The sequence below is a fragment of the Anguilla anguilla genome, chromosome 15 (genome assembly GCF_013347855.1).
Source record: "Anguilla anguilla isolate fAngAng1 chromosome 15, fAngAng1.pri, whole genome shotgun sequence".
NCBI lineage: Eukaryota > Metazoa > Chordata > Actinopteri > Anguilliformes > Anguillidae > Anguilla > Anguilla anguilla.
In genome coordinates, this window is record NC_049215.1 from 9189072 (window position 1) to 9206222 (window position 17151).

Genomic DNA, 17151 nt, shown 5'->3' on the forward strand with positions numbered 1-17151 from the left:
GGTTAGCGCACATGGGGGGGTTAGTGACTGTGGGGGTTAGCGCACATGGGGGGGTTAGTGACTGCAGGGGTTAGTGACTGTGGGGGTTAGCGCACATGGGTGGTTAGTGACTGCAGGGGTTAGTGACTGTGGTGGTTAGCGCACATGGGGGGGTTAGTGACTGTGGGGGTTAGCGCACATGGGGGGGTTAGTGACTGCAGGGGTTAGTGACTGTGGGGGTTAGCGCACATGTGGGGGTTAGTGACTGCAGGGGTTAGTGACTGTGGGGGTTAGCGCACGTGCAGGTTAGCGACTGTGGGGGGTTAGCGCACGTGGGGGTTAGCGTCTGTGGGGGGTTAGCGCACGTGGGGGTTAGCAACTGGGGGGTTAGCGCATGTGGGGGTTAGCGACTGTGGGGGGTTAGCGCACATGGGGGTTAGCAACTGGGGGGTTAGCGCACGTCGTGGTTAGCGACTGTGGGGGACAGCGACCGCAGGGGTTAGCTTAATTATGCTTAGTCAGCCTGTCATCTGTCATATTGTTAAATTAAAAGTGGGTTAAGTTTATTCAGGGTCAGTTGGGAAGTTGCAGTTGCACCTTTCAGTGTGAATCTTATTTTTTCCAGTTTGACATGACTGAATAATTCCTTTATCCACAGCATGAGGGAGGGGTTTCAGATTTCCATTTGATCAGTATTAAGCATCTGACCAATAAAGTGACAAATTCAGCCTCTAAAGTGGAGAGTAGCAGCGCAGTTGGAATGCTACCAAATAATGCTATCAAAGCATTAGGTTCAACTGGCTTTCCAATTATCTCTGACCACGATCTGAGAGCTTCTGCCCAGCAGGTATGTGAAGAAGAGCAAGACCAGAACATGTGTGCATGGCTTGCAGGTGCTCAATGACACCTGTCACATGTTTCATCCACAACTTTGCAGAATTTAACGAGCCTGACCCTTGTGAGATTTTATTTTTGCACTGGACCAGTCCATGCTTTGCACAGATGGATGATGTGCGTACTCTCCAAGCGCCCCTTCCAAGAGCTCTCTGGGGTCTCCTCTCCCACTCTGTGTCCCAGAGGGCTTTAACAGTATCTAGGGACACTAGACATAAGGAGCGGGCTTGATCATAGACATAGGACATTAATCCCTTCAGAGCAGGTACTGGTGCGAGGAATGTGTCCTGAGGCAAATCAATCAGGGAAATGAGGGAACCTATGACTAACACACCTACAAATTGGTTGGTACCTGAAGAATGAATGTCGAGGCTGGTTTAATTTTTCAGCTAATTGTGGAAAGAATGAAAAGGTTTTATCAATATATAAGTCCTTAAAGGGTAAGCACCACATACTGTAGCAGCATACCCCAAAGATATTAGGCTAATTCATTTTAGTCAAGAGGTTTTTCATTAAATGAAGCTGAAAATGTTGCTGGTATGGCTTCAACTTTGACAAATTGATCACTCCTGATGGAAACACCCAAAGCCACACTGGAAAATTACTTATTTGATGCATGACGTCATGGGGAACACAAACAGCTCTGCTATTACATCTGCAGGTTGAAAAGGAAATGGACAGCATTTGGTTGAAAAGATGACAGAAATGAAAAGCATTGAAATATTTGATTCTGAATCAAAAGACGTTATCGGTGACTCATGTTACGACCCCGCCTTGAAAGGGCCATAACATAAAGGAGTCACCCACAAAATGGGACTGATTACAAATGGGTTAATTAAAGTATCCAAAATGCAAAGCGCAGAGTAAAGAAAAAAGGGAAAAAGTGGTGGTTAATAGGACACTAGCTTAGCTCCTACATAAGGATGTACTCTAATCCACATCCAGCAAACAAACTAGTCTAGCATCATATGTCGATTTAACTTGTTTTCCATTAGTGTTGTTGCAATAACTTTCTTACGTGCATCAAGTTGTAGCAATAGAGGCTAATTCTGTAATGGAAAAGGACTAGCTAATTTTACACTCTCTCACTTCCTCTATCAAATCAAAAAATACCAGTGATTTGATATTTTAGGGATAAGTCCTTGCCTTTATTTCAATAAATTCATGTTTCCTAACATTGTGAATCATAAAAAAGGAGAACTTCTTCCATTTGGCTGGTGTACTTCATTTTTTATAATATCTGGTGCTTACCCTTTAAAGGTTTTAATACCAAGGTCAGACCATGTGTTAAATGCACTATCCATCAGAAATGGAGGGAAAACATGATTAGCAGCTACTGGGGCAGATCCATCCTCATTCTTAAAGAAAGACCTCCAGAGTCTGAGTTGGGGAGTCCAGAAACATCAAAACTTGTCTCTAGAGACTGAACACTTCTCTAAAACGCTGGAGCTCTCGTTCCAGAGCCTCGTTGGCAACGAAAGGAATCGTCCCCAAAAACAGAAATCCTCGTGGAAGGAACAGCTAGTGGCGACACTTGCACATAAATATCATTAAGAAAAAACGCCACTTGCAATCAACTGATCGACAAAGACCTTCTCTTTGAAAACTCAACCATAGCATTATTCACACATGAGGCATGGGGCAGATGTCCATGACCAACCAGATCCCCAACAGCTGAAAGAACTTCCTCCACTGTAATTTTCACCTTAGGCTGGACAACCCCTACCCCACGCCGGATAGACAGGGACAACGTCTTCCTGGGCACCATGCCCACCGAAAATCCAACCACAAACTCACAAGCTTACCCCTAACCGAAGTACAGCCAAACGAATACCAAAGCATAAACTGAAATCAAGCAATAGGGGTAAGAGATAGAAAGAAAAGCTTCAAGAAACCAGCACATGCTCTCAAAAAACACTCTCAACAAACACTCCTGCTTCTGAGAGAGAAGGGCGGGGGGGAAGAGAGATTAAAGGAAAGGGGGACTGAGAGGGGAACAGATGGAAATATGAATTAGATTTTAGGCAAAAACCTAACCACTTATGGACCCATTATCTGATTTCTACTGCACAATATTAAATCTTTCATCAGCTCACAGATAAATATACCAGCAATTTACATGTAATGTTTTATTATTCCAAGATTGTTAATTAACATCTTTTAGTTCAATACATGGATATATATTGCACAAAATGACACCCATAAGACATTCACAAAACACTGTATCTTAATAATGCTACAAAATGAGTCAGCATTGAAGTGCCCGCCTTTTGTCCCTGGATGCGAAGCTCAGGAGATTTGGAGTGACCGCGAGCAGCACTGACTGCATCACCTGCTAAATTGCTTCCAATCCTCACCAACACCTTCGCCCCTCTGGGTTACATAACTCCCTACAGGCACTGCACAAACACCCAGTCCCCTAACAAACAAACATCAGCCCCCACAGCAGACTGCCAGCCCCCACAGCGGACTGCACGGCTGCAGAGGTGTGGTCTCATGTTGTGGGGGTGGGCTCATCAGCTTCTGTTCTCTCATCAGGGGGGGGGGGGGGGGGGCGGCGGCACAGAGGTGCTCTCACACGGACCACAGCAACCCCCCCCCCCCCCCCCCCGCCGTGTGACGGGATTCAGTCCTGGGGAGGGGGTTTGTGGTGAATCCCAGGTTGTCTTAAGTGCCATGGTTTTTTTTTAATCCCGACTCCTGCTTGCAATTCAATTTATTTTGTACAGGGCTTTTTGTTTTTAACAGAGAACTGTCACAAAGATGCTTTGAGAGCAACAGAAGGAAAATTGGGGGGAAACCAGCTCTGAATCCCCAAAAAGCAAGCGAGCGAGGTGAAAACTCCCCAGAGGGCAGAAAAACCCTCTAATGGTGGTGAGAAAAAACTCCCCGATGGGAAGAAATCTCAGGAGGATCCCGGCTATAAAGGGAGAGCACATCCTCCGCTGGCCAGCCTGGTGTAAAGCAAGAATAGGAATGGATGGTAACAAATGTAATGGGGATCTATCACAGCAAATAATCAAACGGGTTGAGCAGGTTACAGTCTGCTGTATTAAACTAGCTGGTCAGTATGAAGTCCAAATCAAGAGCTGTATAATATGCAGATCAGAGGGGCGGGGTGATGCATCTGGGTTGTGTCATAGAGTGGGCTTGAACCAGGGGAGAGACGGGGCTGGAGCGGTCCGCAAACTCAGGGTGAGGGAAGGGCAGAAGCCCAGGGGAAAGGAAATGGAGAAGGCTAGGCTCTAATAGAAATTAGGATAGTAACAATTGCAAATTTGGCAGCCAGTAATATGTAATGCAGAAATACGGAAAGCTTTATATGCAAAGCCCCAGGACTCTACGGTATGGCATGAGCAGATCTAAAAGATGTGGAGAGAGGGGCGCACACAACCAGGAGAATGATCCTGGACTGACAGTATCCCAGCATGCCACAGAACAGCAAACCCGAGTGCTCATATGCAGTGGCACGGCAACAGCACACTCAGCTCAGCTCACATCCCAGCTGAAAATTCAGCTGGGATTCTAAGGTGGTTTAAGCTGCGATTTCAACACTTATAGCTGGTCGCAGCTGGTCTGTGGCTGGTCAAATCTGGTCTCTAACAGAAAAAAGGTGGTCAAAGCTGGTTAAGCTGCTTAGAGTAAGGTGGTGGTCAATTTGTGGACTAATTAACTATACAGGCTGGTCAGCTGGTGAACAGCTGGATGACCAGCTAAAAGTGTTGAAAACCCAGTTTAAATCAGATTAGGCTGGTTTAAAATGGAATTGTCAGCAGGAACAACAGCACGATGGGACCCAGACATCTTTAATTATAGGATTGGCTAAAGAGGTAAGTTATGAGCCTACACTTGAAGACAGAGTGTGTCTGAAACCCAAACATACAAAGGGAGATTATTCCAGTTCTGTAAGAGTTCTGTTCTGTAAGAGAAGGCTCTGCCTCTCATTGTAATTTTAGATATCCTTTGAATTTTCAAATAGGCAGCAGCTTGCAAATTAAGAAATACTGGAGAGGAGTAAAGAGAAAGTAACTCACTAAGATATTCTGGAGCCAAACCATTCAAAGCTTTATGCATTAAAAGTAAAATATTATAGTCTATTCTTAATTTAACAGACAACCAATGAACGGATTTGAGCACCGGGCTGATGTCCACATTTCTTAGTTCTAAGAACTAGCAGCTGTATTATGTACAAGATGGAGATGTTTCAGGTCATATTGGTCATATAATAAAACCTTACATTAGTCCAGCCAAGAGGTCACAAACGCATGACACAATTTTTCAGCATCCTGCAGGGACAACATCTTCCTTAATTTAAATTTGTTCCTCAGGAGGAAGAAGGCCACTCTTGTGATATTATTCATGTCAGCCTTAAAGGAGAGATCTGAATCAATCAGCTAAGCCAAGGTTTTTAATAACTGCATTGGCAGAGAGAGTATGTCTGCAGCCATCAAAGATTTGAAGAAAACCAAGAATTTATCTCTGAGACAGCTGGGACCTGTCTTATCTGAATTCAAAAAGAGAAAGATTTTTGGTCATGCAAGCCTTTACATCTATAAGACAGGTCTCTAGTTTGACTAGTTGGAAACTTTACCTGGTTTAAAAGTTATATTAAATTGTGTGTCATCTGCATAGCAGTGGTAGTTAACACCATGTCTGCTAATGATGTCTCCAAGGGGGAGCAGGTATAGTGAGAAGAGTAAATGACCCAAAACAGATCCTTGGGGTACTCCGGAGTTGACCCTGGAATACTTTGAGGACTTATTATTTACCTTAACAAACTGAAATCTATAAGAGAGCTGGGATTTAAATCACATAAGAGGAGCAGTCAATCCCTCTGCCAGATCATTGGTAGACAAGGAGCTAGCTGAAAAGTCTAAATCAAAGTCTCCCTGTTACACAGCAATACATATAGTAGTAGTGGAGGAAGTGAATTACGAGAAAATCAACATCGTTCACAAACACTACTATGCCTCCTACTCAAGAGTAAACGGGATGTAAAGAGCCAATCCCAACATGGCTCACACACCTGCAAACCCTGACAGGGCAAGGCCAGTATTCCTGTACAATGTCCTCTAATTCCGCCCACTTTCTTCATACTCTCTGCTATGCACTTCCTGTTAGACCACTTCCTGTCTCGCTTGGGTTCACAAAGGCCCCACAAACTTTGAAGGTACTGCAATGCACATCTCCAAATGAATGATCAAAATAACGATAAGAAGACCTCTGCAAAAGACACTGAATATGAACCACAAAGGCAAATCAATAACTATCTTTTACTAACAAAAAATAAACATGAGATTCTTTGTTCTGTTCTTTTCTCAGACATGGGATTAAATCAAGTGATTTGTCTGTGCTTCCTGTCTTGGAGCACGTTCCTAAATTAAGTGTTCTTGTTTAAATTAACTGGTCTGTTGATTTCTGGTCGGGGTGGTGTTAACTTCTTTTTAAAATTGCTGTGCCATCTTAATTGGAGCCAGTTCCACATGCCCCGCACTCCCCTCTCCCCTCAACCCCCCCCCACCCCAAGCTCATGTGGGAGTTAGAGAAAATTCTACAACCGCTTCATTTATTTTAGAGCCCTCCCCTCCACAGAATCAGCAGCTAATAGCTCCTGAGGAGGGAGATTCTACTCCTGCTTGGCCAACACACACACTTTGTTGTTATCTCCAGCATTAAAAAACGTTGACCACCTCTTCTGAACTCCACTTCATTATTTATTTTTAAGTGCCTATAAAAAACAAACCTGCCCCTCCACACTTTTGATAAAGGAGAGAATGGCAGATATTTAGCACTCCGTGATGTGTTTTTACCCGTAAAGTGAACCGTAAACAGCATTCCTCTGCAGTGTGAGGACAGTGCATTACTCTTATCTGATGTATAAATAAGCTAGAATGACCACTGAAGCTGCACAGGGCTTTTAGGGGTGAATATGATGACTCAAATCCATTAAATAAACATAGGCATTGACCTCGCCTTCTATACCGGAACCATGCCAAGAAAATGCTCTGTACACCAGCATGCATTATGTGAAATAAAAAAATGAGGTCAAAGTGCAAACTGTCAGCTTTAATTTTAGAGTATTTACATCCATATTGGGTGATTTATGTAGCAATTACCACATTTTAGGGAATCTAAAATAATTGTACAAATTAAGCTAATGTGAAATAAAGTCATCACATTGAGTACTTGGTTGCAAATTCTTTGCATTTGATGACTGCCTGAAGTCTGCGACCCATAGACATCACCAGACATGGTCCCTGGTGATGCTCTGCCTGGCCTGCACTGCAGCCATCTTCAGCTCTTGTTTGTTTCTGGAAATTTTTGTCTCCAGCAAGTGAAACGCATGTTCAGCTGGATTCAAGCTGGGTGATTGACATGGCCAATCAAGAACACTCTTGGTAAACAGCCTTGGTTGCTTTAGCAGCGTGTTTGGGGTCATTGTCCTGCTGGTAAGAAATGTCTGTACACTTCAGAATTCATCCTGCTGCTGCTGTCAGCAGTCACATCATCAACGAGCCAGTTTGAGTGGCAGCCATAAAAGCCCAAACCCTAACGCCCCCACCACAGATGGAAAAGGCGTTTCTCTTCACAAGTGAAAGTATTCTACGATCATCTACTAAAGTGGTTTGTTTTCGCAGATGTTTTGGCAATGTCTCATCAATTCAGATTTTTCATGATGGCCTGCTTTACTGGCAATGACACTTGTTTGGTCCTCATGTTCAGAGACAACAGCAACAGACTCCAAATTTAAATTCCACACCTTGAATCAACTCTAGACCTTTACCCACAGACAGACACACACACACCTGAGTGTGCTGAAGAACTGCAGACACACGTTTTGTTTCATTGCGAAGCACAGAGCCACAAACCATTCCTCCTTTCATTTACAGCAATAGCCGTGGCCTTGGGAGGTGTGCTCGACGCTGCAGCCTTCCTCCTTTATGAAAAATCCATCAGCCGTAAAGCTGGGGAAATAATATATGCCCGGCAGCAGGGTCGGCACCACCTCCATTTACACAGCCCGCACCTGAATCTCTCTCAACACCGGCTCCTTAATAACACAGACCAATATGCCTAAACAGCGTGCTCATTTGAGGAAAGAAGAAACATAATTTATATGTTGTAGAAGTCTACACGTAGCTAGTTATATACACAAACACGTGCACACACACGCACGCACGCACACACACACTCATGCATTCACACACACATATACACACACACTCACATAGGCACACACATACATACACATACCCATTAAGCCTTGTATAAATATTTATGCATGCGCATGTCTACAGGGTAAAAAAGAACCCACCCTCACAGGATGAATTGTTTTTACTGTAATACACACATCATAATTGATATTTTTTCTATAATAGATGTGTGGTGCTTAACTTTCATTATGGATTCTGATTTCATGGCTAAAAAACACTCAAAAGACAGATAACCTTTGTACCCTGATTGTGTACAGCTTTAATAAAAATATAAAAATGGCAAAAACTTTTTCTATGTGCCAAATAGACAAATTTCTTCAGAAAAAATGACAGTTTGAGGTTTTTCCACAGCAATAAACTCAGGACAAGTTCATTTTTGACCCTGAGGACCACCAAAGGGTAAATCTTCCACTGCTCATAATCATCATACACTTTGTGGCAGCTCTTTAAAAAAAAATCACCAGAACGAAATTTTCATCAAAGCAACTGGGCTGTCCATTCAAATAAAACAACCAACACACCCAGCGAGTAACAAGTCAATTTCTACTGGAATAAAATATAAAAATCCAGATTCACAGTCCAATCCATTTTCAGCTCTTTATTAAACCGAAATGGACTTTGGTCATTTCAATTCATGAGTCCTTTCATGGTGTGCGTGAAGGCCTTTCTCAGGAAGGACATGTTTATTCCACTCCGCTGTAAAGACTCCAGCAGGATCAAAGCCCTCCCCCTAAATTGAAAGTGAAATTGTGTGCCGGCCCTGTGCTGCTTGATCTGCAGTCTGTGGAGCGCCTGCCTCCCTTTCCTCTCATGTTTTTGTGGCATTAATGCATTTTTATTAAGCTTCACGAGCATTTTATTTTTTCACGAGCACTGGTCTCCCCTCTTGGCGGGGCTTCTGTTGTTCTCTGGACCGTCTGGGCTGGTCCTCCCAGCTCCCTATGACCCGCCAATCTGTCAGTCACATGCAGCCGCCAAACCAGCCCCGCCTCCGTCACTCCTCATATTAGCACTATAGGGATTTGGGACCACAACTCCCAGCAAACCATGGGGTCTAGAGCTGAGGTCACGTGACCTTTAGTCCAGACGAGAATAAACTGATAAATTTTCAGGGGACAATGAGTACTCATTTTGAAATATAATTTTTTTTAAATTGTTGTTTCTCTAAAATGCAACTATAAATCAGAGATGCATTTTCTGAATACATTACATTACAGGCATTTGGCAGACGCTCTTATCCAGAGCAACATACAACAAAGTGCATAACCCTAACCAGGAACAAGTGTGTCGAAAACCCTAGAGAGAAGTACCGATCCAAGTGCAGGGAACAACCACATAGTTCAACTTGGACCCTGTAGGTTAAACTGATTAACACTAACACAAACACGAACAGCAACAACGCAGTCTAGGCAACAATACAAGCAGTAGTTCAGACAGGTGCATTAACTAAGTCACCTACGAAACAGCTACCTAGTTACAACCCTAAGCTTACAGTCAATTTAGAGATTACAGGGAGGTAGGGAGGGGTGGGGAAAGGTGCAGCCTGAAGAGGTGATACTCCACTTACGACTATATGTGCCCTTTTTCCAGGCAGTTGATCATTTCCCACATATACCGTGGAGCAAATTCCTGTTTCATTTCAGTGCTTTCAATGTGTGCCGCTTCTTGTGTTATGAACTCAGTGTTTTTCGTAATTTCACGCCGGTGTAGTTTTTGTCTCGAGGCACGTCCGCTCGCTATTCTCAGGGCTCTAACGGGGGATTCTATCATCGGCACATGACAAATCACTTCACCAAACGTCTTCTCTGAAATGAGCCATAATTTTACTTTATTTTTTTTTTCAGAAAGACAGGAAAATAATAACATTGAGAAAATCGGCGGGGGATTCGGCATTTTCCCCTGTTTATAAAGCACTGTAAATCTATGGTACGGGAACTATTATTCTAAGGACAATGGATAGATCAAAACCTACCCGTGATGTACGGGATGCCGCTGGGCTCAGTCAATACACTGCATTATCTCCAAGCCCGCAGGCTGTCACTCTGTGACTTTTGTAGCACATCAAAATGGCTGGATGCCGGGGCAGCTACAGTGGTACACAAAAGTTTGGGCACTTCTAGTCAAAGTAGCACTTTTTATTGAATCTCTAAGTGAAAAGAAGTTGCCACGACATACTTCGGCAATGCAAAATTGCTATTTATTTGCTGAATGTAACAGTTTGAAAAAATATAAAGCTTGAAAACTTGATTGAATGGTTAGGACTTAAATTAAGCCAGGTGAAGACTATTCCGGAGGGTAGGCTAATAAAGACTCTGACCCTTCTTATCTCTCATGGAGTTGTGCTTACTCTCCACAACCATGGGCTCCTCCAAACAGCTGACCGAGGACTTGAAAATAAAGATACTGACTCTTACAAAGCAGGGGAAGGCTATAGGAGGATATTTAAAAGCTGCCAGGTTGGAATTTCCACAGTCAGAAGCATCATTAAGAAATGGCAGTTAAGGGGAACGGTTTAAGTCAAGGCAAGACCAGGAAGACTAAGAAAAATCTCCGATAGAACTGCTCATAGACTGGTCAGACATGCAAAGCAATAGCCACTACAAAAGACCTGCAGAAAGGTTTAGCTGGCATTAGAGTAGTGATGCACGGTCCACTGCACAGCAATGCATACACAAAAAAGGACCAGTATGGAACAGCTGTGAGAATAAAAGCTTTCCTGCGACCACATCACAAAAGTCAATGTCTGATTCTGAAGTATGCACCGTATCACTTTGACAAGCCAGAGACTTTATGTACTGTATCAAAGTGCTGTAGACCAGTTAAACTAAAATTTTACTTTCTGGCCATAACCACCAAAGATACATCTGGAGAAAAACAGGCATTCAAAGAAAAGAAGGTCTTGCCAACTGCCATTCTGTTATTTAGGGTTGTGTAGCAGCCAGTGGCAGAAGGAAAAATAGATTCAACTAAATATCAACAAATCCTGAGCTAATGTCCCTCAGTGAAGAAACTGAAGCTGAAAAGAGGTTGGATATTTCAACAAGACAACGATCCAAAACATACCCCAAAATCAACCATGAACTACTTAAAAAAAATAATGATTAAGGTTCTGGAATGACCTTCACAGTCCACAGATTTGAATATTAATGTTAAGCTGTGGGTAGATCTCAAACATGCAACGAATGGAAGAAGAATAACATTTCAGCACTAGAAGGGTTCTGTCTACATTTAAAGGCCTGTTAATTGTCGTGATAACGAGAAAATCTAATTTGAAATGCAGTAATTTTTCCCAGCTAACGATACAATTTCACCACTAAACAAAATCTGGAATATACTGATTTACAGCTCCTTCCCTTCATATGCTAATTATTTGCAAATATATTGTCGTAAATCATCGTTAGAACAAAAACAAATCATTTTGTTTATTCACACACTGCGGAAGCAACCGTGTGGGCTGCAAACCGGTTTGCGTCTTTTGTGCAGAATGGAAATGATTTAAAACAGGCAGAATGTATGAAACAGCTTCACCCTGCAGTTCAGGACAGATATTAGAATAACTTAACTTAATCTAAAAGCATCAACAATTATGCAGAATACAGAGAAGATATACTTGATGGTTCAAGACAGTAAACTGTATAATGTGTTTTATGGAGGAAGCATTCAAGTCTCCATCCATTGTTGGAACTAGAAGGAAATTTCTGAAGTACAAAACTTTTTTCCGGTACACATACCTACTGAGACAAGGGACAACAAATTAGATTTGTAGTTTTTCAATGAAGTTAATGTTTTCACTCTAAGCCTCCTGGTGGTGGGGTCAAATTTCTAAATTGAATTGTGTAGTACATTCAGTTCAATATGATCGATACGTTCAATACTCTGTTTGAAATTAAGATGACCCGCGAATGCTTGATTCGGTCATTAAATTGGAAACCCGGGCAAACACAGTACAGATTAAAAACATAAAATATCAACAAATAGACAGGTTATCATTTTGTTTGCCTGTGTCCGCATTAATCACAGAATCAAAAACAGTTCTATCACAGCAACTCCTGACATGCGTTAGCAAACACAAAGACCAGAGTCACATGATCAGTGTTAGGAAACACATACCGGAGTCACATGATCAGTGTTAGGAAGGGGGAGCGGGGGATGTGGAGACAGGGACAGCGTCAGCCTTGTGTCAGGAGCCCATATTACATTACAGGCATTTAGCAGATACTTGTATTCACAGCGACTTACACAACGTTTACATAGCATTTACATCACATCCATTTATGCAGCGGGGTATGTACTGAAGCAATGCAGGTTAAGTACCTTGCTCAAGGATACCACAGCAGTGTCCTACCCAGGATTCGAACCTGCGACCTTTAGGTTACAAGACCAGTTCCTGACCCATTATACTACACTATGGAGCGAAGCACCGTTCCCCCAGCGATTCCTTACCGAGGGGAGAGCTGGAGCAGGTGCCCCCGTTCAGGCAGTAGTCCTTGCAGTGGCTGACCTCGCAGTGCTGGCCCGAGAAATTGGGCCAGCAGTAGCACCTCCAGTCGCCCCTCTCGTTGGGCACGCACCGCCCCCCGTTCTCGCAGGCTGGCCGGCAGTGCTCGTCTGCAACACATGGGCGGGGTCAGGTGACATCACTTCCTGTCCAGCAAGACCTCATGTAATAATGTAATATCTTTCCTTAGCTATCGGGCCAATAACATTAGCTAGCTACTGTCAATTCTCCAATCACTGAATGTCTTGTTTAAGTTGCACAATGATATTGTACACAGGAAGATAAACAGGTGTTTTGCATCATAGCTGTTACTATATTGTGTATTAAAATACATAAAATTGTATTTGGGACCACCCTTTGTTTCTCCATGAGAGTTTTAACGCGGGACAGGGTTCCCGACTGTGGCTAGTGCGTATCTTGCATATAGGTTGAGGCAGCACTGTTGCTATCTTGGGCCCTATCCAGTGACAGTTTCAGTTTTACACACTGCATTCACAAATTTGCACACTGCACTCACAAATACATCTCGGCTCGGCCACTGTCAGGTTAACACCTGACTGAACTGGATTCCACGGCACCTGTCCCTCTATAGCCGAGCTGCCCCTAACAGGCCTGGACCTCAGAGCGCTTCGTCCCGCCGTAAAACAGCTGCTGCAGGGGTCAAAGGTCACCTGAGGCGCTGGAGTCGCTGCAGGACCCGTTCCGCAGGGCCTTCCCCTCCGGGCACGAGCAGCGGGCGCCGCCGGGGTTCAGCAGGCACAGGAAGTCGCAGCGCATCTTCGCGCACGGGTCCGTCACTGGCGAGAAACGGGAGAGACGCACACGCGTTTAATCCCACTCACCCCCGGGGTCAGGTTAGGGTACACACAGGGGCCAAGGCCCCACAATGCAGCTGGGGAGCGTTGTATTCCAGATCATACATCTCTTTTACAAATGAGATTATATTGCTGGAATCCTCTTGTGGATCATCTTAATCCCGTTTATAAAGCGCGGAAAGGATCACTCCCGTCTCTGTGGTAAAGTTGGAGGATTTTCTCCAAGGTTCGTGGAGTCAGAGAAAAAAAAAAAACAGTGGAGCAGGAATGTCCTCTATGGCTCTCCAAACCACAGAGGCTCAAAACATTTGGTTTTTGCCCAACCCAGCTTGCACACGTCCAGAAATACCTGTGACAAGAGCTTTAATAGTGAATACACAGATGAAATGAAATAAAGCTGGAAAACTGTGCTGGAGGCAGGTTCAGTACGAATTCACAGAGAACTCACACAGCGTGCTTTAAGGAAAGGTTACTGGGAACTGGTGATGATGCGTTCACTGGTCTGGTGAATGACAAGCATGGGATTTATACCTGCTCAGCACTAGGGGGAGCTGTTAAGTCATGTCCAAGAAGCGAGGGCCGAATTTCACCAGAACACACCTCCTGCATAGGGCCCTCCAGAGATAATATGCACTTTAAGGTTGTCTGCCTCTCCGGAAGTTTATTTTTAAATTGCAAAGTTAAGTGCTTTAGTGCGTTTTTAGGAGACACTCTGAGGAGTTTTACATAATGATAGACGTCCAACGATCTTAACAAGGAGGTGGCAGCAGTGAGGCACCCGAAACAGGACTCGACCAGCAGCAGCAACCGAGACCAGCAGCACCCCAAGAGCAACAGCAGCTACTCCTCAAAATCAGCAGCACCCCAAGTTTTTGTTGATGTTGGTTCTGAGGTGCTGTTCTTTTTGGGGTTTTGCTGCTCTTGGTTTTGGGGGGTACTGTTGGTTTTTGGCTTTTGTTGATGTTGGTTTTGGGTTCTATTCTTTTTGGGGTTTTGCTGCTCCTGGTTTTGGGGGGTACTGTTGGTTTTTGGCTTTTCTTGATGTTGGTTTTGGGTTCTATTCTTTTTGGGGTTTTGCTGCTCCTGGTTTTGGGGGTACTGTTGGTTTTGGGGCTTTTGTTGATGTTGGTTCTGAGGTGCTGTCGGTTTAGGGGTTTTGCTGCTCCTGATTTTGGGTTGCTAAAATCACCACAAAACCAACAGCAGAAAAACCTCAAAACCAACAGCACCCTAAAACCAGGAACAGCCCAAGACTAACAGTAGCAAAACCCCAAAACCAGCAGCAAAAAAACCCTGAACCCCCAATGGCTGGGAGAGACTTCAGACTTCAGAACCTCAGTTCCAGAAGAGCACGCCATCTTTCCCACAACTGCTGCTAATCAAAACACAACAAGTTCTGTGACAGCCCGTCAGTTAGAACATAAAAAAAGAAGTAAATAAATAAAATAAAAAACACAACTGAGGGGCAGGTGTAGCTCGTACAATGCCTTGAATTTCCCACTCAGAGTTTAACCGAATGCTTAGCGTACAAGCCGCCTCCAGGCTGGTGGAGGTCAAAGCCACACCGCACAGGTCGCCTTACACACACGTCCCAGCTGCTGCCCAATCAGAGAGAAGCAGCAGAGCGTGTGCGCATTGCTCAGCACGGTCTCATTCATTTAGGCAGATAGCACCGCTTAGCGGCCTTTGACACATCAGGGCGTTCGCTTCACCTCCGCCAACAAACAGCGGGCTGAACCGTGAGACGGAACGTTCCGGAGAAAGTGCTCCGCACGGCTGGCGGAGGGCCAGTGTGTGGCTAAACAAGGCACAGGAGAAAAAAACTGTCACCAGGGCCGTCTTAGAGGACAGAAAGCACAGAGTACGGTACATACAGGAAGAACAGCCAGCAGGAAGCCGCCCTGTCTGGTCTGTTTGAACTCCATGTCTGAATAAGAGTACTTGTGTCATCAAACTAGAAAAAAACAACATATAAACCCATGTCCCCTTCATGTGACCAAAACTTGTAATATTTTCTTACATATAAAATGTACATAAATTAAAACAAAGGAAAAAAAACAGATAATATAAATATATATTAAAATGAACAAGATAAATTTATAGAGACATACGTACACCCTTCCCAACACATCTCATCTTTTACAATCCAGCTGGGAGTAGAACTGGCAACACCATTAAGATTGTCTGTTTTGCATAAAATTTGGGCAACACTAACAATGACAATTAACTGTTGTCATTGGACTTTATGCTTGCTAATACAGTTTTTCAATAATTCATCTGGATACCTTTAGGCCTTTTGAAAAGATAAGTTTATTGGAAAATAAATTCCTCAAAATAAAAGGCTCATCCTTCTAAAGATGATAGTTTTAACGCATTCTTTTGCTGATTGTACACATATGGATTACATATGAGGCGCTTGCGATTGTGAAAGCTCTATGATTGAACTCAAATTCCACCTCATTAACTGTGATAATCCGCCATGGAGGACATAAAAAATAATTATCGTGGTGGTCTCCATAATTTGTATGACATACGGTGATATATGAGCTGTGTGATTAGGCTATCTTTACATTACAGCACAATCGCTGGGAAGGCCCTCTTATCCAGAGGGACAGTAGCAGAGAGCATGTGTAACTCATAGAATACGTTATCACCCAGAGCACGTTCAATAGGGGTTTTAAGCATGGAAATCACAGAGGCATGCGTTATTTTATCCAAAGCGACGTACAATAAGTGCATACCGAAGGTCACTGGAACAACTACAAACACAGGTCCGATAAGGTACACTACTCATTATGAAACAGTTATCCATAGCCATGAACACAGTAAACATAGGCTAGGTCAGAGAGTAATGTTAAGTCAAACTACGAGGCATGACTACTAACTATAACATCAAGATAACGATACAAGTGCAATGTAAGTGCTGGATGGAGGCACATGTAATATGAAAGTGGTACAGGAGGTACGTGAGTACCGTTCCATTCATGTGTGTTAATAAATGTGTATAAAACGTCTTGCTCTTGTGAGACAGTCTAAGCTGAAGCGATGGACCCCTTCACACGGAGAGGTCCGGAAGGGGAGCGCAGAGCCTCACCTGCTTGCTGTTTGAGCGGATGGATGACCAGGACGCTGGAGACCTTCTCCACGCCCAAGGCCAGCCTCTCCACGGGGCCTTTACCGTACTTATGGACCCGGAAAAGGTCATTCTTCAGCCCCACGCCGTAGATGTAGTCCTGGAACACGTCTATCCGATAAGGCTGGGATATCCCTGGGAACGAGCGCAGGGTACAGCAGTGAGTGGTGACTCATCTCATTCCTACATTGAGCAGTCAAAGTGCTCTTCTAGGATCCCTGCTGTAGACAGAAATTCAATACGCTACCGTTTCCAAAAAGTTACGTTTAACAACAGGGGAGCACAGCCCGTGGAACGAGACAGAAAGAGAGATGAATTTCAAAGAATGTCACTCCCTCAGTTTCTTTCCCTTGTCATACAAATCCTCATTTTTATTATTATTATTATTTTTTTTTACTTCAGATGGGTTTTGCTTTAATTTGACATTACAGAAACACCACTGAAATAAAAAATAAGGAAACCTTACGATCAAACTCCAGGAATAAGAAGAAGAAAGCTCCAGTTTGTCACAAAATTAACAGAGGGTAGATAACACATTCAACATTCTAAACAGACATAGCAACTAAATCATTGACTTGACTATATTGAGTCCACAAGGTAGGCTCCAACTGAATTAAT

At 43.6% G+C, this 17151-nt stretch overlaps 1 protein-coding gene across 3 annotated transcripts in view; it reads right to left on the reverse strand.

Annotated features, from left to right (window-relative positions):
• The window catches only part of LOC118214493 (low-density lipoprotein receptor-related protein 1B-like), a 457936-nt gene that overhangs the window by 21144 nt on the left and 419641 nt on the right, over nucleotides 1–17151 (reverse strand). For all 3 annotated transcript variants that reach the window (XM_035394488.1, XM_035394487.1, XM_035394486.1), the window contains 3 exons: nucleotides 16495–16668; nucleotides 13257–13382; nucleotides 12531–12695 (listed from right to left, as the gene is read on the reverse strand). In XM_035394488.1, the coding sequence (XP_035250379.1) occupies nucleotides 12531–12695; nucleotides 13257–13382; nucleotides 16495–16668 (465 nt within the window). The remainder of the gene's footprint in view (nucleotides 1–12530; nucleotides 12696–13256; nucleotides 13383–16494; nucleotides 16669–17151) is intronic.